General features: G+C 32.7%; 1 protein-coding gene across 1 annotated transcript; it reads left to right on the top strand.

Annotated features, from left to right (window-relative positions):
* Positions 1-1,511: 1,511 nt before the first annotated feature.
* On the top strand, positions 1,512-2,965 carry LOC133302657 (trihelix transcription factor GT-3b-like). Its single transcript, XM_061502472.1, has 2 exons — positions 1,512-1,906; positions 2,373-2,965. Exons 1-2 carry the CDS (start codon positions 1,601-1,603, stop codon positions 2,907-2,909), a joined length of 843 nt encoding a protein of 280 aa, XP_061358456.1. The 5' UTR covers positions 1,512-1,600; the 3' UTR covers positions 2,910-2,965.
* The last annotated feature ends 23,757 nt before the right edge of the window (positions 2,966-26,722 follow it).

Below are 26,722 nucleotides of genomic sequence, written 5' to 3'. Positions count from 1 at the left end.
GTTTGTAATTTTTTTTTTGTCAATATATATAATCATTTCCTTGTTCTATTTACATATTCTTTTTCAATATAAAACATTTCTTTTCATATCATACTCGCTATTAATATTTAAGTTTTCAATATATAAGATCTATGTGAATCACACACGATTGAGTGTCTATTTTGATCCTTTTATTTTTAATTTTTTTTAAGCCAAATAAGTTTTGAAAAAAATTCTTATAATGAAATTTTTTTTTATAATGAAAAAAAAATCAAAAATCAAAAATTCTTTGTAAGAGTTTTTTTTTAAAATTCTTTATAGTTTTTCTTGAATTATGTGTTTTTAAATAAAGAGCGATAGAGATAGAAAGGTTTTTTTTTAAAATATGTGCTTTTAATAAACTAAAAAATTATGTAATCGTGAAACAGTTTTTATTTTTTTTTAGCTTTAATTTAAAAGTGATTTTTAGTTTAAAAAATGGAAGATCCAAACGGACTCTGAAAACTTTGAATTTAAGTTAAGCACTATCTACACAAAAATCAATACCTCTATTCCTCAAACAAGAATTAGGTTAATTCGTAGTTTTACTTATACTATTGTTATAAGATTTTATGATAATAAAAAAGTAACGCAAATAATAGTTACAAACCAAATTAGAAAGAAAAGCTTGGCATCCAAGTTATATTATGTGGTCTTGGTCATAGCGAATAAATGTTCCAACATTGATCAGCGTGACGATACGTAGACGCAATGGGAAACGCCAAACAAAAAGTGGAAGATAGACAGAAAAAAAAAAAAAAAAAGTTTCCGCGTAGACAGATCAGACTGCGAAGGGACTGTGAGTCTGTGATGATTCTATATATTTTTCTAATAATTTATTTAATATTATAACATGGGAAAAAATATTACTCATAGAAATATTTAAGACTGAAGTGGATAAGCACTATTTTGTATTGAAGTTTCTTTCTTGAGAAGGTTTTATTTGATTTTCGTCGTTATTTACTCACCATATATATATATATCCTACAAAAAAGTTTGGGGCATAGGTTGATGTAAAAAGCTTACACTAATTTTATATTTTTTTTCTAGTTTTAAAACAAAAAATAAATAAAAGGTGTTGGAATATACTTTTATTTTTTTGGAGAATATACTATTTTTATTTTATTGTATAGCTAGAGAAAATATGTAAAAATGATATAATAAAAATGGTAAACAAATATAATTATTTTAATTTCTTTTGGTCTTAATTATCTTTTTAAACTTTGACTCTAATTAAACAAAATAGTTAATGTAATATCCACTTATGTTACCCTATATTAAAAAAAGAGCAAATTGATTTCTTCATAAAAATCTGAATGAATAACTGAAATAGAAATAGAAACCCTTGTCACGTAGCAAAGCAAAACTTTCTTTTTCTTCTTACGCGATTCACACACACCTTGCTCGATCTTGTGTTCACACCACATACATATATAACCCTTTCTTTTCATTCTCATCTTTTCTCTCTCTTCCATAACCCCTCAAAGAAGACTCATCTTTTTGTGTGTAATCAGAGAGCTTCTCCTTTCTAGAACTTGGAAGATTAGATTCGAGTATACTCACTGGCTTTTCAATTTGAATAATGGAAGGGCGTCATCTTCATCAACATGGAGAACGGCAACGGCAACAGCTACAACAACAACAACAACACCTTCACCCTCAAAATATGAGTGTTAACATGGATACCATTGATAGGTTCCCTCAGTGGAGCATCCAAGAGACCAAGGAGTTCCTAATGATCCGAGCAGAGCTTGATCAAACTTTCATGGACACAAAGAGGAATAAGCAGTTATGGGAAGTCATCTCCAACCATATGAAGGAAAAGGGTTACCATCGAAGTCCAGATCAGTGCAAGTGCAAGTGGAAAAACCTTGTTACCCGCTATAAGGTATGTTTATTCTCCTCTATCTATCAAAACTCATGATAAAATTATAAGGTTTCATTTTTTTTTTTCTAGATATATCCACCACTTCATCGATTATCCGATTAATCTAATTCGAGGCTCTACCAAAACCTATTTTCTTAGTAATTAATCACATACTATTTTTCTTTTTCTTTTTTATTTTATTTTTCCTTTTCCACCATATTGGTGATTGAGAGATTATGAGTTTGATTCCTCGTCTTTATTTTCTTTTCCACAATACAAGGATAAAGTTTAATTTTGTCTATCATGATTCATGATATAAGAAGGAATTAGAAAATAACACAAGTTTTATAGACTTCAATGAAATAGTGCTAAGATAAATTGGTGTTGGTGAGAAGTTCTAGCTAGTTGTAGTCAATATTTTGAAAGCTTCTTAGGTTTTGTATATATACTAAATAGTACTATTTTTTTTTTTTGGGTGTGTATAAAGGGATGTGAAACAATGGAGCCAGAATTGAGACAGCAATTCCCATTTTACAATGAACTTCAAGTGATTTTCACAGCAAGGATGCAGAGAATGTTGTGGGCTGAAGCTGAAGGCGGTTCAAAGAAGAAGGCTATGCATCTCTCTTCTGAAGAAGAAGATGATGGTAATGAAGGGAGCGAAGCAGATCAAAAGGGTAGTAGCAGAAAGAAGAAAAAAGCTAAGATAGTTAGTGTCGGTAGTGGTAGCACTAGCAGTAGCAGTTTGAACAATTTGAAGGAGATTCTGGAAGAGTTCATGAGACAACAAATGCAAATTGAAGCACAATGGATGGAAGCATTTGAGGCAAGGGAGAATGAAAGAAGGTTAAAGGAGATGGAGTGGAGACAAACCATGGAAGTTTTGGAGAATGAGAGGATAATGATGGATCAAAGATGGAGAGAAAGGGAAGAACAAAGGAGAATTAGAGAAGAAGCTAGGGCTGAGAAAAGAGATGCTCTAATCATGGCTCTGCTAAACAAGCTAGGAAGGGAAGAGATGTAGTTTAGTTAGTTATAGCTTAGATAACTTACTTTGTTGTGGTTTTTTCTTCTCATGAAAGGAAGCTTAATTTTAGAGGTTTGTTCTTGGAATTAACTCTCAATTTCATGGAGTAAATTAAAACTAAAATTAACTTTGTGGTTCTTATGATTTTTGCCAAGTTGTTCTTCTATTTATCTACTCCTGTTTTGCCCCACTTGAGGCTTTCTTTAGCCAATGCAAAGTAAGAAAGGGTTCGATGTATATATTTTTTAATTGGTGTATGGCACTAGAGAACGTAATTATGGTTTTTGGTCATGCAAGTAGGCACTAGCTCTGTTATCATTGAGAGAAGACCAATATCTCATGTGTGTGTATCCCATAAACTTATCAATGTTCCAAAGAGCTTAAACTGGTAGTAGGTGTAGATAGATATATAAAGAGCACTATAATTTATTTATTTTTATTATTCATAGATTACTCGATTAGTTGGATTCAAGTTCAATAGTACTACATGGCAATCTCCATATCAAGTTTAAATACAATTGCATTATCAAATATTCAAACCTGAGACCACTGATTAAGTTAAAACAAAATCTTTTATCAGCCGATCCACGTGTTTGGTGATAAAGAGCACTATAATTTAAATTCACATTACCTAACAAACTAACAATTGAAAACTGGAAAAATATCATTGTCCGCAAGATAATGCTCATCATAATGGCTATCCATTTATTTAGAAGCAAAGTTTTATGGTTAATGGAGCATTTGCTTAAATGGATCACTTCATACAAAGAGCTGTTAGTTTCACTTTCAACTACACTTGAAAAAAGTAAAGGTGAAATTTATATATATATATATATATATATATATATATATACATGTTGGTACTCTTCAATACCAAGTAGGGTTTTTGATCTTGTGATAAGGTGTAAACTTCAAGTTCATGGTCTTAATGGTTGAGGATGAACTCAACGATGAAGAGAGATAATGATTTTTTTCTTTGGAAATGCATTATGATCTCCAAGTTATGTATGAATTTGAGAGGCCAATGTGTAATTAGAATCCGCATTAGGATTTTGACAACTAGGTGAGCATGTTTTGCATGCACACGAGAGATCTTGAATGGTTATTGACATTGACCTGTGCACGTGAGAAAGCTCACCATAGTGGGTGGAAGAAAAAAGTTTTCAGCCTCGGGTATGAACTTGTGACTTTTAATTAGGAATTGTCCAGGTGCATATTTTTATGAATAAAGAATCATTCATTTTATGGAAATGCATGTCAAATTGACTTCATAGAGATCGATGCTGGAATACATAACTTTGTGAATTAAATTTCTTATACATATCAATAATTATTAGTTCATGTGATAAGGAATTATTTTTCTTAAGAAGTGATATTGAATTTGAGCCATGGGAATGAAAAAAATTATCTCGGGAGATCCATGCCCCGAATATGGGTTCGACTATGGCTACATCTTGGGAGAGCAATGGGAATGGAAAAACCTGCAAGGGCACGGAAAAAATTGCAGGGCCCATAACCCGACAGCTATATATGTGGTTGATTGAGACTTGCAATAGGTGGATTCTATAAAAAAAAATTGTATATTCTCTTTGCAATAGTGTGGTAGAAAAAAAAAAATTTGCAATAAAAATAGAAATATGATTTTTTTTCTTATTTTTATATTATTAATATGTTACTATATATTTTCAAGTTATAAAAACAAGTACTGTAATTTTTTCAATGTTCACATATAAATTCAATTTCTGATATTCATATATTTATTAGAAGGTACATTTTCTGAAATCAGTTACCGAAATTCTTAATTCAACTTGATTATCATTATCCCAAAATAAATAAAATCACTCAGGTGAATGAACAAAATGTAAGCTTAATTTGCTGCTGTTGGATTACTTCTCCTTAATTAGATACAAGTTCTAATGCATGGAAGAATGAAAAGACTTCATGGAAAAATGATAGGACTTCATGGGAGAACGAAGAGTTGTATTGAAATCCTCCACATTAAATGAAGAAGAATCTAGAGCATTGAAGATATCTCTCTTAGCCATCTATAAATAGAGGAAGAGATGAGATCAACAAAGTGAGGTGAAGAAATCCTCCATGATAAAGAACCCTACTGAATACCTCCAGGGAGAAGTTCGAGTGAGACATCTCTAGGGAAGTTAGAATACCACCATTGTAGGTGATACTTGATTATTTCAGAGTACCTCTAAAGAGATGTTTGAATGTTAGACCACTTTAGGGACGTTTGATGTTACCACCATACTTGGTGAAACTTGATTGTACCTGTAGTGAAAGACTAGGAAAGTTTGACTGTTGTAACCCCTTATTCTTATAGTGAAAGTTTGATTATGGATTAGTTTCCCGTGAGTTTTTATTTCTTCACATTGGAGAAGGTCTTCCCACGTTAAAAAAATTGCCTATGTTCTTCTCCATCTCTCTCCTCTTGCATGTTTCGCTTCCGCAATCGACTTGAGGATCCGACTTGACCCAACAGCTGAACACTTCATACTATAATATTTAATTAGGTCACAGTTCAAGATCTAAGTTGGTGTTTCTCCCTAAGGTAAAAGCTTAAAAAACGAGGGCTAGAGTAGAATCTATGTACACCAGGAATAATATCGTTGGGGTGGTATTCATTCAAGTACGAGGATGATGAGTACGTAAACCAAATTATATAAAGGTACCATTTGAAAATAGGAAAGTTGTTTTTGTTTTGATTATGGTCCATTATTAGTGTAGTAATCCAAAATATGGTTTCGAAGGGTTGATTTAGTGGACAATAAATATATGATGTGCGGGTGGATATATGATTTGAAAATGTGAAAATTTATGGCCATGCCCGTCTCGACCGGGCTAATATGGATGATTCGGTGGGAAAATTAAAATGAAAAATTAAAATTGGTGGAAGTGTGCGTAAGTTAACCCAAACATGACTAGAACACAATAATAATGATCATAATAATAAATTAATAATAATATTAAACTCTGTTCAAATTAAGTGTATCAAAGTAGAATACTAAATCACATCATACCAGAACATTTAATATATTGATATTGTTTATGTTTATGCCTGTTTATTCTGCGTGATTTTTTTATTTAATGATGGGTCAAACTGATTATAATTGAATTACTTGTCTCTTAATTAATGCTTGAAAATGTCACTTACCGACTAAATTTAATAAACAATAAATATATTAATTGCCTGACCAAATAAAATGTTTAAATCTATGTATAAGACTAACTAAAGTGATGCAAATAAGTGTGTACATACTTTTTTTGTGTGGTGACTACTGGTGAGAAAAGAAAAAGACGACGAGAATATATATGAGTCCATCTTAATCAAATGAATAATAGTTAGAATGATACATACAATATCTTAGGAAAAACATTTTGAATAAAAAAATTTAATAACAACTTTTTTTTAATCATTCCTGTTTCGGTTCACACGTAATAATCAATCCGAGGCATTAGGCAATAGTAGTTTTCAAGTTTGAATGCTTTTTTCAGCTCAGATATATTTAATCTAATTGTTTGATTCGAAAAATTAAGGAAAACAGACTATAAATAAGACATGGATTGGTTTTTTGCGTCTAATCTAGATCTAAAAAGTTGAACTTTGAATTAGAATTTTTTGAATGTTAAATTCTTTCCCCTAGATTTGATCCCCTTGTATTGTAATAGTAAAGTCTTATCCCTACGTTGTTTCTTATTAGAACAGCACCTTCTAAATCAGTAACAAAAGATTTGGAACATTGCGAAAGAACACGGTTTTACAGAAAACAATGTGCTGTCCTAATTATTCTTTGTAATATAATTTCTCTTTACAAAACAGAAAATATGCCTTTCAGGAGTAGAAGTTATAAGTTATATAGTAACAACCAACTTTACAAGTTTACTGCCATATATTATAATCAAACGACCTCATCTAAATTATCTACTAACCGTAAATACAATCACATTAGTTACATGAATAACATGTAGATCCTTATTTTATGTGGAAGGATAAATATGAGTAACATTGACACTCTCTTTCAACATTTATTATTAATGAGTGGGTCCAAGTTATTTAATGGGACAACATATCATTAATCTAATAACAAGGGGTGTGCTAAAAAATATTAAAAGAATTTATATATCGCTAGCATTCTACTTTATGAAATATATATTATAATATTTACATTTATTTTTAGCATATCATCATCAAAATGTATTATTATTTATATATTTACTCTTATATATTAATACAGAATACACTCACTTAAGAATGATTTAATTTTATTATTTACTCTCCCTTAGAGAATGAGGTGCCATTCTTATAGTCTCATTTAAATTTTAAACTCTAATTATTTTGATTTAATATACATATTTTCTCTATAATTTTAAATATTTTCTCTAAAATGTTTTTTAAATTTATTTTTTAAATTTTACTTAAATATAAAAATATTCGTATACACAAGATACTTATTACTTATTATAAAACTCAACTCATTGATATTGTTCAAGGATTGTGTGGTGGTTCTATTTTGCTTGTGATTCCATTTATCCGAGTGACCTATAAACTATATCAAAAGTTCAAAACGATATATGTTCAAGTATGTGGCCTATAGGTGCACCGACACAGACAACGAAACGCACCATTGGGCATAATTACTAGGATGGCACTAATGATAAGTTGTTCAATGCATGATATTTCATAGCGCGTAAGAAGCTGTTCCCAGTTATTTGTGTTGTCTCTCTCTGTTTGTGTCTGCAACTTTCTTTCTTCCTAATCCGTAGGTTGTTTCCAGCTATATGTGTATGCTTCCTCTGGAAAAAGTTCACACACATACGCGTTTTTATCAAAGTTCACCCACATACGCGTTTTTGACTGAACATTACCATAATGAATTTGTCACCAAAGCTGTTAAAAATAAGTTTCAAATTCCTACTTTTATAAAATTAAATTTATTTTCTTGTCGTAAACCTTCAACTCAAATTAATAGCATTAGATGTTTTTATAAACTATATAACTCTTGACATCAAATAACAGCTAAACCACCATACTGAATGTAATTATTTAAGTATTTAACCTATCATCTCCTTTAATTATTTACTATATATCATCCCTCCCCACATTATGTCATAGCCTTTCTTTTTCTTTAAACAAAAAGAAAAAGAAAACGACATTTTCTTGTTCGGCAATCTTTCAAACTATCAACGAGGTTCATATATATATATATATATATATATATATATATATATATATATATATATATATATATATATATGGGGCAGGATTATCTTACATCGGTATAAGAATAATAAGTCTTACACCAAATCTTAACCATTGATTTTCTACATCTAACGGTTAAGATTTATTAGGTATCACTCATTAATTAATTTTTAATTACTAATAAATCTCAACCATTGGATGCATGGAAATCAACGGTTAAGATTTGGTGTAAGATTTATTATTCTTACACCGGTGTAAGTTGATCCTATCTCTATATATATATATATATATATATATATAGGGGCAGGTTATATTTACAAACTTTTTTCTTACAAACTCTTACAAACTACACTAAGTACGACCGGTCCTACTTTAATCACGCAGTGTACGACCGGTCGTACTTAGTGTAATTTGCAAAAAAAATTTGTAAACGGATCATATCCTATATATATATATATAAATGTATATATATACATAAATATATATAGGGTCAATTGGACATCAGATGTCCAATCACTGAATATAAGATTTTGTTTATTTACCCCTTAAAATTAAGGGTAAAGAATTTCTCCAGTCAATGAAAATAAGTTATCTTCGGTGAGCCCAAAACGACGTCGTTTTGGGAAGAAATCAAGATGTTTTTGTAATTATAATATATTACAGAGTTATATTAGTCTTTATCATTATAGTTTTTTAATTTTATATGACCAAAAACAACATCGTTTTGAGCTCACTGGAGATAACTTTATCTCTGGTGACAGGAGAAATACTTTTCCCTAAAACTAAATACTTCGAGGAGTACATAGTTATAATATTAAAGCTTTTTTTTTCTCTTTCCACATCAGCCAACAAGTTTCTGAAAAGTTTATGAAGAGAGAAAAAAAAACTTTAATATTATAACTATGTATTCTCCGGAGTATATAATTATAAGGGGATGACTGGACAAAACCTTATATCCAGTCACATGACAATATATATATATATATATATATATATGGGCAGGTTATGTTTACAAACTTTTTTGTTTACAAACTCTTACAAACTATATTATCTTCTCCCGGTAGAACATAGTGTAATTTGTAAAAATTTATCAAAAAAATTTGTAAACGGATCATTCCCCACATATATATATATATATATATATATATATATATATATATATATATCCATCAGATGTCCAACTAGTGAATCTAAAGTTTTGTCCAGTCACCCCTTATAATTGTACTCTTGAAAGTACGTAGTTATAATATTAAATTTTTTTTTCTCTTTCTACACGTAAGTCAACAAGTTTCTGAAGAGAAACAAAAAATTAACTTTAATATTATAACATTGTATTCCCCGAAGTACATAGTTATAAAGGGATGACTGGATAAAACCTTATATCCAGTCACATGGCAAACAATATTGCCATATATATATATATATATATATATATATATATATATATATATATATATATATGGTAATTTATTTTTATTTATTTTACAAAAACAACTAATTTAATTAATTGAAATAGGTTATTCTATCTATATTTTTTTCATGTCTACCAATCTTCAACACTGTTAAGCAGAATCTCAGAAGGAGAGAGAAATGATAAAAATTAGATGAAATTTTGATATAATAGTATTGGAAAATGGTAGGCATAAGTAAAATAATCTATCCATAATTATATATGTGTGTGTATGTGGAAACTTTTTTTGTCATTTGAAGTGATACGACTTGTGTCATTTTAAATGAAACAATGTTTTTTTATATATATTTGATAATTTTTTATATTCTTTCTCCTCCACTTTCTCTCTCTTCCTAATTTTATAGAAGAGAGAAAATGTAAAAAGTCATCAAATATACACTAAAACGACTTCGTTTCATTTAAAATGACACAAAATTATATCATTTAATATGATTTTCAATCATATTATACTAATACTTTTTTTAATCGAGAATCTATAACTATTTATGCTAAATTGATTTAATTTTAAATTTTTCAAAAAAAAAAAAAATCAAAAATTTAAGTGAATTTATAATTAGTCAATGAGTTAGTACAAATCTAATTTTTATTTATATATTGATTATTTTATAAATCTTTCACCGACTCGATGTGAATATATATATATATATATATATATATATATATATATGTAATTAATTTTTTAAATGATTTTGGACATTTTCTCCGACAATCTTTCAAATATTCGATTAGTTTGAGAACTGAGGCCTGGGCATAAAAAGTTGAGAACATGTTAAATCAGAATCTTACATATTTCCTAATTTTCGAATTGCAAATGCTTTTCCCTCCATATCTTTTTAATTAAGCTTATACTTTACTTCCATTAAAATTAATTTTTGTTTTATTCTGTAAGTGTTTAGATTTGAGGGAACTATAAACATGATAGCCCAATCAATTCAGTTCGTTCCACAACGTCATAATTGAGCTTTGAAAGGTGGTACGGGATTGAAGTCCCAACATTATACCATATATTTGTTTGCTTGACCAGAACTGACTTCCTTAAGTCAAATAAGAAACAAAATGATCAATTAGTTAGATTGAAGATTAAGAAAAGTAAGCGGGGAATATTTAACAATGAATACCCAGAAAGAATATATATATATATATATATATATATATATATATATATATATATATATATATATAGAGAGAGAGAGAAATGTCATATTTATAATTTTTTTTTTTACAATTTTTTAAAACCAAATTTTAATCGTTGACTTTCGGTAGTACATAGTTATAACATGAAAAATTGCTCTATTTCTCTCTCCTCAGTCACAGCAGCTGACATGAAAAGTGAAAAAAGTAACTTTTCATGTTATAACTATGTACTACCGGGAGTACATAGAGTAAAAAAACTAAAAGGACACAACTTACATCCTATAAAAGGACACACACTAAACTACTGGTGTTCGCAATCTGGATTTTATTCGATTTGGATTGGATCGATTTTCAATTTTTTGAAAAGTGTAAAATTTATGTGGTAATTGTCGTGCAAATAACATATCTTTTGTATGTATCGACTTTGTAAAGTTTGTATGATGATTATTATGCAATCTAGAAGCATTATACAACAAAAAGTTAAACTATCATATTTTACTTCCAACAAAAAATTTATAATATAAAAACCGAAAATTTTCATCCTATAGAGGAGCTGTTGTGTAATAATAATCCATGTAATAAAAATATATTTTGTATCTTACAAAAAAAAAGCATAATATAGATCAAACACAACCCACTTTCTGCAACATGATGGGTTAATGAGCCTTGGATTTAAAATTTTGCCACATGATTTTTGAGCTATGATTGGGAAAAGACCCAAGTAAGTAGATGGTAAGGTTGAAAAATCATTGGATTGGTTTGGATTAGACCGGTTTTCACCAACCCATCAAAAAATTGATTCAATCCAATTAAATTTTACGATTTTTTTTTGGGTTTTCGATATTTCGGTTTTCGATTTTCGATTTTTCAGTTCGACCACCGCGGTTTAAATCGGTTTGGATCGATTGATGAACACCCTTATACTAAACCCATTTCACAAAATCCATAATATTCTTTTGGTGTTTCTTTATACCATCGAAATCAATCAAATATTATAAAAAATTTAAATCAAATAGAAATATAATTAATTTTCAAAATACATATATTCTAAATCATTTAAATAACAATATAAAATTATTCATATATTTATTTTCTAAAATATAAAGAAATCATGAATTCATAATGTATTTCCTTTTTTTTGAAGTACATGGGAATCGAACCGCAACACACATTCACTAAACACTACACACATGTATTTCCAACAATTTATCAAATAGGATCAAAACCAAAACCAATTACATAAAGCAAATCACCGAACTCCATGGTGATGTCTGTCTATAACTGAGGAATCACTATTTATAGAATGTGTGATGGCGCCGTCAATGTTGTAGCAGAACAGGATCCAACGCTAAGACGCTCTGATGGATGCAAAAAATCCTCACATGCATTGCGTGTTATGGCCAGAATTGAAAAATGAGGTGGGAATAAAAATTTCTCATATTTGGTATAAGAAAAAATTATTCCCAAGTATAAAAGATATCCGAGAATTAAAATTTATGAACGGGGAAAAAATTTCATTTCCATATTTTCATGTGGTTGTAAAACTTTCTTGTGAATTTTTTTTAACTAATCAAAATAGGGGAGGGTTATATTTACAAATTTTTTGTTTACAAACTATATTATGTACTTTCGAAAGTACACTAGGTTACACTATGTACTTCCGGGAGTACATAATGTAATTTGTAAAAAATAATTGTGAACGGATCATTCCCCATCAAAATATTCAATTATCTCTCCAGTTTGTTTTCTTTAGCGAGAGACTCATACATTATTTCGCAATTCTTTGGGTTTTCTCTTGATGTCCTATGCTCACTAGTTTTTTAAGTCTGATCAAGCTCCTACACATTGGCATTTGGGCAAGACTGTTGGGTTTGTTCTTTTACTAAAGCCCAAATGGGTTATTAGTATGAGAAGAGTCCAAGGAACCTAGAGCCCAATGAGCTAGGGTTTCTTGGAACCCATATAAATAGTACCTCTTAAGTCATCAGCCTCCAAGGTCTTTTTTGTGAGAAAGAGGCAAGCTCAGAATCTAATCAGTGCCCACACACTTCCCCTTCCTCCTCGAGAGATAGTTTGGAAGATCTGCCACAGTCCAGCTTCAAGGAGGTTGTTCGTGCTACGGCGCTGAGGTGAGCTGTTCGTGAAGAGGAATCCTACAAGGGAAGATTCTACACGAGACCTGCGCACCGAGAGGTAATTGTGAAACAAGGATGACTCCGTAAGCATACCAATGTACTAGGTCCTGAACAGCTTCCGCATAAATCTAAGATTTCCTACAATTGGTATCAGAGCCTTGGCTGTACATTGGTATGTGAATCTAGTTTCACTATTCATGTAATTAGTTTTACTTCTTGAAATGTGGCACCTAGGGTTCTAGGATTATGGTATGAATCTAGCATGTGTATTTTATAATTCATTTTCATAAAAGTTTAAATTTTAATCGGTAAAAATACTTTAATCCATGGTTAGGGTCTCTCGTGTATTTCTCGATTTGTAACAAGGAGGCTAATCCCATATGATTAGGTTTCCTCCTTGCTGTTTTTATTTATTTTCGGAATTTCTGTGTATTTTTCCAATATTTTGTAAAAGTTCAAGATCGAGAAACCGCGAGTAAGATGCGCAGTCAGTACTGTCGGAGACTTTTCGAGGTCTTCCCGATCTCGGAATGAGGCGATCTATATATGGTTGGAAAGAGGACGGAAAGACGAACGCAACGATGGGTGGATCACCGCCATCGGAGACTCCACGGTCAACCACGCGCCTCCACAATAGGCTGAGAGTGGCCGCCACTCTCCGGAAAAGAATGGGAGAGTGAGGGAGCGTCCGGCCACCTTTTTGGGTGGTTCCGGCGGCGGTGCACTCGTCTCTACGTGGCGGTCCTTCCCCTGGAGTTTCAACCTGATTTGACTTCGGGTGACGGCGCGGCAGACCTGACGGCTAGGGTTCCTCTTTCGCGTCCTAGGGTTTCTCGCCAAAGGATTGGATCTTTGGGCTTTGGGCCCATGGAAACCCTAAAGGGGCTTGAGACAGATACTATGGGCTAGGCGAAAGTTGAATTCCAAAGTTGTAACATTTTTTTTTATTTTCTTTAAAATAGGAATGTCATGGATTAAAGTAATTAGATTTTATTATTTAATGCTTTTATTGATTGGTATAAATTATATGATTGATAACATGCTTTATTGCGATAACATGCCATATAGAATATGTGGTGCCATATTGTTGCATAACTTGTATGATTGCATGAGCATAATAGCTATTATGTCTTCAGCGACTAGTATGATAGTTATTATGAGATTATTTTGATTTTAAATCATCCTAAGAAATTAATTAATAATTATTATGATTTTTATTAAAAATCTAGATTAATAATTGAATTAATTAATTTTGGATAATTAACATCAAGACAAATAATCGTTATGGAAATTATTTTGATTTCAAATTATCCTCATAAATGATAATTATTATGATTGTTGCAATCTAGATTAATAATTAAGTCAGCTATTTGGATGATTTAAATCTAGAAAAATAATTAGAGAAAATTTCCTAAGAGAATTATTTTATTTTACGAGTAATTTGTGGGTTTTCTGAAATGGTCATGGAATAACACACGCTGCATACATCATTCATGTATCATGATTGTTTGGAGCACACGCTGACGTAAAGTGACCGGATTTCAGGACCTTAATGCTTTCAAAATTATGTTAAGCTTAGTGCACGTTTATCGGCGCTCTTACTTATATAGTTTTTGAAATCAAACAAAGGATACTCTCAATTAAATAATTCTTGGAAATTAGAAAATGTTGCTTATGTTGAATGGAAGGAGATTTAAATTAAGAGATTAATTTAACCTTCAAGCGCATTATAGGACTATTAATAAAATAATCATGTGAAGTCCCATTGAATAAGCATGATTGGATTTTATTAGATTTGACTTAAATATCTATGGGAGGAGATTTAAATTAAGAAATTAATTTAACCTCCAGGCGCATTGTGGGCCTATCAATAAAATAATCATGTGAGGCCCCAACGGATTAGCATGATTGGATTTTATTGGGCCTTAATAATTTCAAAATTTTAATAAAGTATTGTACGACCCATCGTCGGTAATACTAAGTTATTAAAGATAATTTTGAAATTAAACAATGAATTCGACTAGGCTTATGAAAATTCTCAAACAAAAATGTTGAATGGGTGAAGGTTTTAAAAATTTATTAATTTTAAAACCTGCGGGCTCCATTTGTGGGTTTATTAGTGAAATGGTTATCGCTGAAGCCCCATCGGATAAGGATAATTAGATTTCACTAGATTAAATCTTAATAATTTCAAAATTTTAGTAAAGTATTGTACGGCCCATCGTCGGCAATGCTTAGACACTAAGGATAATTTTGAAATTAAACAATGGTTAATTACATTCAACTTTGGTAAAATTGTTAACCCTCCCATCGAGGCTCTGGCAATGGCATTGAAGGCCCAAATAACAATTTTGGTTTTTACAAGTGACTTGCCCATCGTAAGCCTTGTAAAGATAAACTGAAGGATTGTTAACAATAAACAAGAATAGTTATGAGAATCTACTCGCACTTCGTTTGTTTATTACATTATTTGTTTGTAATTAAGTGCTTTATATGTTTTTTCAGAAAATATCTTAGAAATGATTTTGAGTCGAAAACCTTTAGATGGTACCAACTATGAATAAGTGAAAAGCAATTTTTTTGATATTGTTCTAAAACATGGAAGCTAAAATTTGTTCTGACAATGCGAGGGCCATAGCTACCTGCAGACGATGCGTCTTAGGAAACTAAGATGCATTTCTCAGATTGGGAAAGGGCAGATATGGTAGTTCGCTGCTATATTATTGTCAGTCTTTCCAAATACTTGCAGAAGCCAGTGTACATGATTAAGAGTGGAGTAAAAATGCTTCAAACTCTTAATGACATGTTTGCTGCGTCTAGCAGCTCTGCTAGACAGAATGCAGTCGGTGTAGGTTTTGCTAAGAGTCTTGTTAAATCCAAAGGGAAACCCAAGGGTGGTAACAAGAACAAAATGACATGGTTATCAGTTGTCAAACCAGTTTCTATGAAGAAGCCGCAAGACAAGTTCTTCAAGTGCAGACTGAAGGGATACTGAAAGAAAAATTGCCCAGAGGTGATGAAAAGAACCAGGCATGGGCATATCAAGGCCTGATCACTGAAAGAATTATTGATTCAGGAATCACTGATTTTGTTTGTTACTCTTTGTAGTAGTTCAAACATGGCATACCTGTCAGCAATGGACATAGATATTTTAAGCTTCAAAATAGGAATTTGTGTCTGCATTTGCAGTAGGACAAGTTATTTATAAGACTATGGTTTTGGGTGACTGTTTATTTGTTCCGGATTTCAAGAGGAATTCAATTATTGTTAGTTGTTTTAATTAAAACATGGGTTGACAATGCAATTGATTCCTCAATTACATTTCGAAGTTCATCTTCATCTTGTTTGTTCTGGTACATTGTTTAAATAGTCTTTATTACCTATATCCTATAACTTTTTTTAAATTTGTTATGTTGAATGGAAATGATGATGAACAAGGATTTTCACCAAAGAAATAAAAGTTTCAAATGAAACATAACTTTGGCCTTTGTGATTGAGTCACATTATATCAAGTAGAAAATATGTTTTAGTTAAAAGAGGGACTGAAAGTTCAATAATCTTTTAACTAACAGCTACATGTTAGTCCTATTTGGAAGGTAAAGTGGCCAAGCAATCCTACAAGGGCCAAGAAGGTTTGCGCAACTATTCAACTGGAACTGGTACATACTAAAGTATGTGGACCACTTAGCGTTCAGACCAGAAGAGGTGATGAGTACTTCATTATATGAATGTTTACTCTGGATTTGGACAGATGAACCAAGTGCACTATAAGTCTAGAGCTTTTGGAAATTTCCAAGAGGTTTAGTCTGAGGAAGAAAAGCATGTAGGTGTTCAAATCAAAAACACTTTGGTCTGACTAAAGTGTTGGCTACCTGTCTGGTAAGTTCAGGTCTTACCTGATTTGAGAGGGGATAGTTTTCGTAACTGTCAACTCTAAGAACGCGTTAGTTGAATGAAGTTGCAGTATGCAAAAATCAAACATTTCTAGACTTGGTGAAGATCATGTTCAGTTATTCATCTTTGTCAATGTTGTTCAAGGGAGATGCCTAAGAGAAGGAAATGTACCTTCTTAACTTGATTCCGTCAAAGTTTGTTGTAAAGACACCTAAAGAATTATAGAAAGGGTGCAAGCCCAGATCAAACCATATTCGGATTTAGGGTGCTACGGCACACGTCCTACAACAACAGTCAAATGAGATGGAATCTTGTATGGAAGAATGCATATCTTTTGGCTACCCTAAGAGAACTAGGGATGATTTCTTATTTAGTCTTAAGGACAAGATAATCTAAGTGAGCACTCACATGATTTTCTTAAAGGAGGACTAGATAAGAAATTATAAGCTCTTAAGTTAGGTTATTCTTGATGAGATTTATCTCAGATCAAGAATTTCCAGTATCTCTAGAAGCTTCATCCACTGTTCACTTGATTGTTCAAGAGGGGATATATATATCTCTAAGTGAACAAACAAGAGAACCATGATTTGAAATTCAACAAGATAATATATAAGTGAAACTAGTAGAAATATTAGTATCACATGTAAAGGAACAATATCAAGGATAAGCGGATCCTCAAGAAATTGAAGATCCATCATTTGACCCACTCTTTGTTTTACCTATAAATACACAAGGTCTAGTGCAGTACATTCGTAGTGGGAGAGAACCTTGTTAACTCTCAAGTTGTTTCTTGTTGAGTGACATTGATCCTACTAGTTACGATAATGCACTAGAAGATATTGTTGATCAAGTGTTGCTCAGGCTATGAACAATGAGATGAAATACTTGTATTTCAACTCTGTTCGGTCCTAGTAAAGACACTAACTGGGGTTTAACCCACAAGGTGCATGTGGACATAAAAGGCAAAGAGAGGATGGACAGGAAGGTGAAAACCTTCAAAGCTAGCTTGGAGGCATTTTTTGCCAGACACCATGCTTAAGTCTATCCAGATTCTCTTAGTTGCTATAAGTCTCAATTATGAGATTTCATTTTGGGAGTTGGATGTCAGGATATCTACATACAACAACCAAAAGGGTTTATAGCAAATGAGTAGGAACACACGGTATACAAGTTGTGAAAGTCTATTTTATAGACTTAAGCAAGCATCCAGGTCTTGAAACATCAGTTTTGACTAGGTTGTCAAAATTTTGATTTTGAGAGAACCTTGATGAATGATGTGTATTTGTATGTAAAGGATACAATGGAAGACAATAGCTTTTCTGGTACTTTATGTAGATGATATGCTCCTTATTAGAAATAATGTGGAGGTAATATCAAGCATAAAGAGTTGGCTAAGTTAGTGTTTTGGTATGGAAGTACTGGGGAAGCCAATTATATTCTTGGTATAAAACTCTTATGAGACCGGAAGAATAAGTTGTTGGCATCACCTCAGGCTACTTACATTGACAAAACCCAAAATTCAACATGAGAATTCTAAGAGAAGAATTATAATTCTCAGATGTGGAATTCATCTTCCTAAGGAGTGACCAAAGACTTCTAAGAAGGAAGAATGCATGAGCAAGATATCTTATGCTTTGGCAAAGGTAGACTCACGCATATCATGTTAGGCGTTACACCAGACATCTGTCACGTAGTGGGAATAGTGAGATAGTACCATTTTGAACCTAGAAGAATACTAGATTATTGTTAAGCATGTACTCAAGTATCTTTGGAGAACGAGAGATTATATGCTGGTATATTCTAGTGGGAGTCTTGAAAAGCTGAGTTTTCAAAAATTCAGTTATTTCAAGTGGATATTGACTCAAGAAAATCAACCTCGAGCTATGAGTTTTTCACTAAACTCAGATAGCATTACAGGTGGATCTTGCAGACCCAGTTACTAAGAGTTTGCCTGAACTTGTGTTCGAGAGGCATGTAACTTCTTTCGGTCTTAGGAGGATCCCAGACTTGCATTAAGCAAGTGAGAGTTATTGGTTTTATTGTGCTCTTGGAATAAGACGATGAAACAATAAAATCATTTTCTGAATTTCATAAATAAGGTTTTATTTATTTATTTTGCGCACTATTTACAAACATAAAGGTCCGGATCAAATTGTGGAGTATATGATCATATAGATACGTTCATGGAGGACATGATCATAGGTTCTCACAATTGATGAATGGAGTCACAGCCGTTAAATAAAGTTGGGCACTTTATTCAGGCTGCAATATTTTATGAAATGATTTTGTCTGAATCATTGTAAAATATTGGTGTGAATTAACATTCACATTGAAAGGATCAAGGAGAGATTTGATTAAGGTTGTTTTTCTGTCATAAGGTATCAAATCTCCAGTTAACTATAGTTATGTGATTGCTCTTAATCCTGAGTTTATTATAAATAGGTAATCAAATAGTTTTCATTCTTTGATTTACCAACGGGTGAGGTTCGATCTATTGACGGCCAATAACTCGGTATTTTGGGAGTGAGATTATTTGATTATCGGTATTTATGAGATAAACAACATGGAATTTGTAGGATATGTCCCCTTGATATGTTTCGGTACTTGGATATTAAAGACACTGGCCAGTGCATGTAATCCATGAGAGAAACTATCATAGTAAAGGGAATAAATAATTGATTGAGTTACAGAAAACTTGTCAATCAATTATAGACATTTTACAAAGGGGCGATGCATATTCATGTTATAAGTGTTGTTAATCTTGGAGTTCAAGTTCGGGCTTTTAGTGGAGTAGCACCGAATTAGATAATCATTCGTTGATTATCAGGAGCCTTGATTAATAACAGATGGTAGATCCCCAAGCTAGCTTGAGACAAGGGATGGGGTATTTTTCGGATAGATGATGACTTATGGGTTACATGATCTTGGGTTTTACGACTCAAGTTTGTATCCAAAAGAGCAAGTGGGAGATTGTTGTGTTTGCTCTTTTACTAAAGCCCAAATGGGTTATTAGTATGAGAAGAGCCCAATGAGCTAGGGTTTCTTGGAACCCATAAAAATAGTACCTCTTAAGTCATCAGCCTCCAAGGTCTTTTTTGTGAGAAAGAGGCAAGCTCAGAATCTAATCAGTGCCCACACACTTCCCCTTCTTCCTCGAGAGATAGTTTGGAAGATCTGCCACAGTCCAGCTTCAAGGAGGTTGTTCGTGCTGCGGCGCGCTGAGGTGAGCTGTTCGTGAAGAGGAATCCTACAAGGGAGGATTCTACACGAGACCTGCGCACCGAGAGGTAATTGTGAAACAAGGATGATTCGGTAAGCATACCAATGTACTAGGTCCTGAACAGCTTCCGCATAAATCTAAGATTTCCTACAAAGACTGCCTTAGGCAGGGTAAGGGTTGGATCTATGATTATTGATTAACAAGGATCATATCCTCAGAGGAAAGTTTTACATGTGCAAGAAATTTTAGCAACGTGCACCTAACCCAAGTGCTAAGCTCTTTCTCATTAATTTTTTAAAGATGAACCACTTATTTTTTTGAAAAGTTGGTTGTTTGAACAGTTTAAATAGACAAAATTTGTGGAGATATCTCATGGTTTCTAAAAAATAAAAGGGATAAAATTAAAGTTGAAAATAATAATAATATGCATTTGATTTGACCTAGGAACCAGTCCATTATCAGGTTCACCTGTTAGATCTGTTATGCAATTAAGCCAGGGCTAAGAACCATATTGCTGGCACATGGAGTTGAATTTGGATGCCCACTTGACATAGGGTGTAAATAAGTTAGGTTAGGGTAGGCTTTGACTTAAATAGGTCAGGTCTTGTTATAAAAAAAAAATAAAAAAAAATAAAAAATAGGTCAGGTCTGTGTAAAAAATATTGGATATAACCTTACCTATTAGCCTGTGTAGGCCCCAAATTACAAGTATGACCTTACTTGTATTTAAAAAATAAAAACATTGGCCTAGACCTGTTAACCTGTTTAAGCCTATTAAACATTCAACAATTAAAAGAATAATTAAAATAATATTATTTTATTATTCAAAATTATTAAAATAATAGCCTTACTTATTATATTTTAAATAAATAATATGATATAGACCGGCCTGTAAACTTATAGGTCTAAGTGTCTAACATATACAAAAAAGCTTATTGCCTGTTTTCTAAATAGATTTTTTTAACATCCTAACCTTTTCTATTTTATTATTTATAATAGGCCAAGTCTGCTCTAATATAAGCTAAGTTATAGACCCCTGTAGGCCGACCTAGCTCATTTACACCCGTACTTGTGCATTTTCATCGCCAACCAGTAAGCTAAGGCAACTTTTTAGTTATAACATAATTATTTTTATATTTATATAGATTTTTGTAAATAAATGGTGCTAAATATAACAGAGGTGATGTTGAACTTAACTCCACCACTTGGTTTCATAATCAACTATTAAGCCACAACAAGTTATTACATATAATATGATTATTTTTATACATATTAGTTATTGTATACTTTTATGTATATCCGGTTTAACCCGTTAAATCAATGACTCGTTGGTTAAACTAATATCTTTTTGATCCAGTAACTTGACCATATTGATAACCGTTTCGAGTCTTCTGCTATTTCGTTGGGCCTAAAGTGGATTTTGCCTTTCCCCTTCCACTGGCTTTAACTCAGAGGAATAGTGTTGACCAAAAACCAAAAAGAACGAATAGCCAAACCAAATCCACCCAAGTTTGAGTTGCTAAACATCTCTACATTGATCAATATCACCATACAAAATGAGCAAAACTTCCAAGACACTATGTTTTTATTGTTAAATATAGTTTAAATAATAATTAAAATAATTAAAAATATAATATTAATTAATAAATCTAAAAGATATTAAAATTCTAACAACTAGATAAGATTCTAATCTTTTTCAGTTTGTTTCAGGTCTAAAATAACAAATTGCAATCAAGAAGGATAAATGCAGTTGCAAAGGATAAGGATAAAGAAAAAATAAAGAATTAATCAAAAATTAATCCTCAGCGAGCCTGACCCAAATTAAAAAGCCCATTTTTATTTCTATAAAAACGCACGTTAGGGCTCATTCCATTCATTCTTGGATTGGGGGAAAGACGAGGCAGAGGAGCGCATTCAGAAGGCTGAGGAACGGTCAAAGCTTCACCGATGAGACCGGGTTTTATTTTCCTTTTTATGAATTTTAGTTTCTTTTCATATATTCTTGTTTTCTTGACTATGCCAGGCTAATTTTCTTTAAGTAGTTAGAGCGAGACGGAACCAATGGGTTCTTAAACGCTATTTGCTTCTCTTATGATTTATGTTTTTGATTTAAGTTATGCAATTAATCTGTTTTAAATTCCTAGTCTTGTTTATGATCTGGCCAATCTTGAATGAGCATTAGAGTCGTGCATGACAATAGGGATGTTGGTGTATGATTCTGATTGATTGATTGCTGGAATTTGTATGATCTAGGGATAGACTTATAAATTCTATAACCGTAGGTTCTTGCGTAATGCATATTTTATGAAAAGTACTAAGGGATTACGCTTTTGATTAGAGTAAAGGATTAGATTACCAAGGGATTGAGATTTGATCAAATATAGAAAGAACTGTTAATAACTTGATCTTGAATATAATCATAAGAATAAGCAGATTCGTTACGAAACCATTGGGAAAGACGAGTCCTGGCTACGTCTTTTATTAAAATTCAAAACCAAATTTAGTTTATTAATTCTGAATTTATTTTCTAAAATATTAAAAACCAAAAATAATTTATGTATTTTGTTTTTAATTTAATTACAATACTCTCAAGAAATCCTTTTATGATCGATCCAACTTTAGTTAAATAGATAAATTATTGCTTGGTGATCAGTCCTCGTGGGATCGACAACTTTTCTTTTCACTTTATTACTTGTACGACCGGTGCACTTGCCGAGTTCACAACAAGTTTTTGGCGCTGTTGTTGGGTACTGTTTTAATCAACATTAATCATATCTATAAAATTATAGATTGGATCATTTTTATTTTTATTTTTATTTTGTTAGTTTTGTTTTTAGTTTCCTTTTTTATTTTTATTTTTATTTTTGTTTCTCTTATTTTTATTTTACTTATTTTATTTTATTTTAGTTTTTTTACTTTTATTGTCATTTATTTTGCTTTGTTAGTTTAATATTTTTATTGTTATTTATTTTATTTAGTTTTGTTATCTTATTTTCTTAGTTTAATTTGTTTACTTTTAGTTTAAATTTGAAATTTTCTGTTAGTTAGTGGTTTCCGTTAGTTGGGTCCACTGAGCCTTAGTTTTCTGGTTTATGCATCTGCGAGGCACTGTTAACCCCAGTGACCTACAGTACGAACCAGAGTTAGGACGACTAGAAAGAACTAATAGGAAGCGTTTGACCGCGAAGAAGACACAAGACGCGTCGAGCTCCAATTCTGCAGAAGAATCAGTCGTGGTCGAGGATAACCAAAATCCACCCGAAGAACTGATGAGTCACTTTCTAAATCCTAATTTCTCGCATCCGACTATGAGTATTAGAAGACCTCAAATCCCAGCAAATAATTTCGAAATAAAAGCCTTCTTCCTAAATTTAATTCAAAGTAATTTATTTGAAGGAGACCCAATCGAAGACCCAAACCGCCATATCACTAAATTCCTACAGTTGTGTGATCTCATTAAAGCTAATGGGGTACTTGCGAAAGAAATTCGAGAGATGCTTTTTCCCTTTTCTTTAAAAGGGAGAGCACTTAATTGGTTGGAATTGCAACCTGCTGATAGCATCTCCACGTGGGAAGAATTAGTTGAAAAATTTTAAAAGAAGTTTTTCCCACTCTCCCGATTCTCTGAGCTGAAAGAACAGATTGAAAACTTCAAGCAGTTCGAAGGCGAATCCCTGTGTGTGGGATGGGGGAGATTTAAAGAACTAATCAGGAGATGTCCGCAGTATGTTCTATCGAATGGCGAAAAGGTCTGAATTTTTTACAAAGGGGTTACGTCGACATATCGAGTACTCTTTAATGCTGCAGCTAGAGGAAGCATCGGATAAATCACTCCAACTAGGGCTATTGAGCTAATTGAGAAGATGGCATCTAAAGATAACGAGCTCACACCAGTTCAACCTAAGAGACGAGTTATGCAATTAGAAGGGTATGGCGCTTTGTTAGCCAAACAAGACAAGATGGATCAAAGGCTAGATTCACTTGTTAAGCTCTTTACCCAAAATCAAATATCTGCAGTTAATTCGCAATTTCCTGTAGTCTGCGATACTTGTGGCGGACCTCATAGTTCCGATAAATGTGAGGCTATGGTTACTATAAACCCAGCTCAGGTGAATTCTCTTTGGTACGACCAACGTAGGGAGAGCAATCCTTACAACAACACTTATAATCCTGGCTGGAGGAACCATTTTGCACTGTCATATAATCAAGGAGCACCACTACAAGCTAATCTAGGAAGTCAACCAGCACAATCTAATCATAAAGCAGCTTGGGAAGTTGCATTCGAAAAGATGGCTCAATCTCAAGCAAATTTTGCAGAAGAAACTAGAGCATCTTTAAAGAATCAAGAAGCTTCCATAAAGAATCTGGAAATTCAGATTGGTCAGCTTTGCCAAACAGATGGCTGAGAGAGCTCAAGGAACCTTCCCTAGTAATACATTTATTAATCCCAAGGAACAATGTAATGCCATCATTGCAAGGGAAAGTGTGGAAATACCAATAGCTGCACCGAGTAGTGAAAAAGATGCAGAGAAGGAAAATCCCGCTGAAGAAAAAGCTGATGACCCTATCGATAAAGATGTAATCTTTTTTGGAGGATCATTAAATGATACCCCACGTAAGAAAGTAATAAAAAAGCTTTCTTAGAGGAAAGGATGAAAGCACTTGGAGACAATCCTTATGTTAAGGCTCCTTATCCTCAGAGGTTACAGCAGCACGAGCAAAAGAAAAATTTCTCTAAATTCTTAGAGATTTTTAAGAAGCTGCACATCAATATCCCATTTACGGAAGCTTTAGAGCAAATGCCATCATATGCTAAGTTTCTAAAAGAGATCCTAACTAAGAAGTGGAAGCTCACAGTAGAAGGACCCATTATCTTGATAGAGGAGTGTAGTGCAATCACGCAGAAGAATTTACCTCCGAAATTAAAGGATCTGAGGAGTTTTAGTATCCCTTGCACGATTGGCTCGATGACAATAGAAAGAGTTTTATGTGATTTAGGTGCCAGCATCAACGTAATGGCATTATCTATGATCAAGAAGTTGGGAATCACAGAAGTGAAGTCGATTGTAACACCCCGTGTATACCCGGTTTGTTAACATGTCATCGTATTAAGTTACGCTTAATTTAAAATGCGGAATATCTTTTTCTTTTCAATTTGACGTCATTATACTTAGCCAAGTTAATTACTTAATAATTTTCATAAAAACATTGCCTGTATGTAAATTGCAAAAGACAGCTAACTGAAATACCTCATCGTATAAATAACTGTGAGTATCTAAAATCACGGGACTACAACACGTAGCCCGGATATAATCCTGATACATTATTACAACACAGATCTAAACAAAGACATAGTCAATCAAAGTGGCATGGACAATCCCCATGCTCACCAAATAAGGCAACAAAGCCAAACATAGTCTCAACAACAGCAACACAATAATAACTAGCAAATAGCATATCATCAGCAGATATAATCCAGCATCCAAACATATCATCATATAAACAGCAATATCAGCTAAGCTCTGGCCTCCTGCCGATAGATGTCTCAACCCCCGCATTACCTGAACCTGAAAGATATGCCCCAAACGTGGGGTGAGATCACTAAACAGAAATCTCAGTAAGACAAGGGGTCCTCAAGGATCTTCCACCCTAAGCTCACTTACATGTGCAATATAAGTTCTAAAAGCAGTAATTCAATATCAGTTCCAAAATCAGTGCAATGCAGTAGATAATCATGTCATGTGTGTTATAACTATTCTACTGATCAGAGAAGTGCAGGAATACGTCTATTACCCACACAGTACACGCCCATGTTGTACCGGCCCCCAGGACCACCCCATGGCTTCCTGGCTAGGCGAAACACCACATACATATCATAAGCATTTTGCACTTAACAGCTCCATAGCATTTCAATAAAACAGTACATGAAAACACATCATGCATATAAACCATCCCCCCATGAGATATGGTGGAACAAACAATGGCTAAACCGAGCACACGAAAGCTTTCCTTGCAAGCTAACTATCCAAGCCAAGAGTCCACACAAGCTCAAGGCCCACAAACAGCACAATCACAATATGTTTATACATGAATTAATCATCAATAACTATTTACCAAGGTTACATTAAGTGATTAAGGCTTTCCATCTCATTTTAAGTCATTACATGTTGTTTCTGCAGGAGGTATTCGAATACTCCTCGATGAGTATTCGAATACTCCAGCTCTCCGGAAAGTATTCGATTACTTTCACTAAAGTATTCGAATACCACAAGGTATTCGAATACCAACACCCCAAGTATACGAATACCACAGTATTCGAATACCAAAACTCACTGTATTCAAATACTCTCCAGTATTCGAATACTTCTTCAAAGGTATCCGAATACTTTTCTTCCCAGAAATGTATCCCAATACTCCAGCAAGGAGTATTCGATTACAAGAGGACAAGTATTTGAATACTACACGAAAAGTATTCGAATACTTCTCCATCAGAATACATAAATTCGAACAGACTTCTGCATAATCCTACTTTTAAGGGTCCAAACGTGATTTGGAGTCCAATGACTATATAAACAGATATTCAAAGGCATGTTAAGAACTCAGAAACACACTCCTTTACTAAAATGATCCAAGTTTTACTTTTTAACCGATTAAACAAGCTTAAAACCTCAAAATGACAAAGTGTGATCGTGGTATACCTTTCAAGGCTTAAAACTCCAAAAAAGGCACTGACTTGGAGCCTCC

This window comes from Gastrolobium bilobum, unplaced genomic scaffold (assembly GCF_033153095.1).
Source record: "Gastrolobium bilobum isolate Gb01-03AN ecotype WA unplaced genomic scaffold, APGP_CSIRO_Gbil_v1 utg3436, whole genome shotgun sequence".
NCBI classification, from domain to species: Eukaryota; Viridiplantae; Streptophyta; class Magnoliopsida; order Fabales; family Fabaceae; genus Gastrolobium; species Gastrolobium bilobum.
The sequence above is the reverse complement of the archived record's forward strand: the minus strand, read 5'-3'. Positions and strand labels throughout refer to the sequence as shown.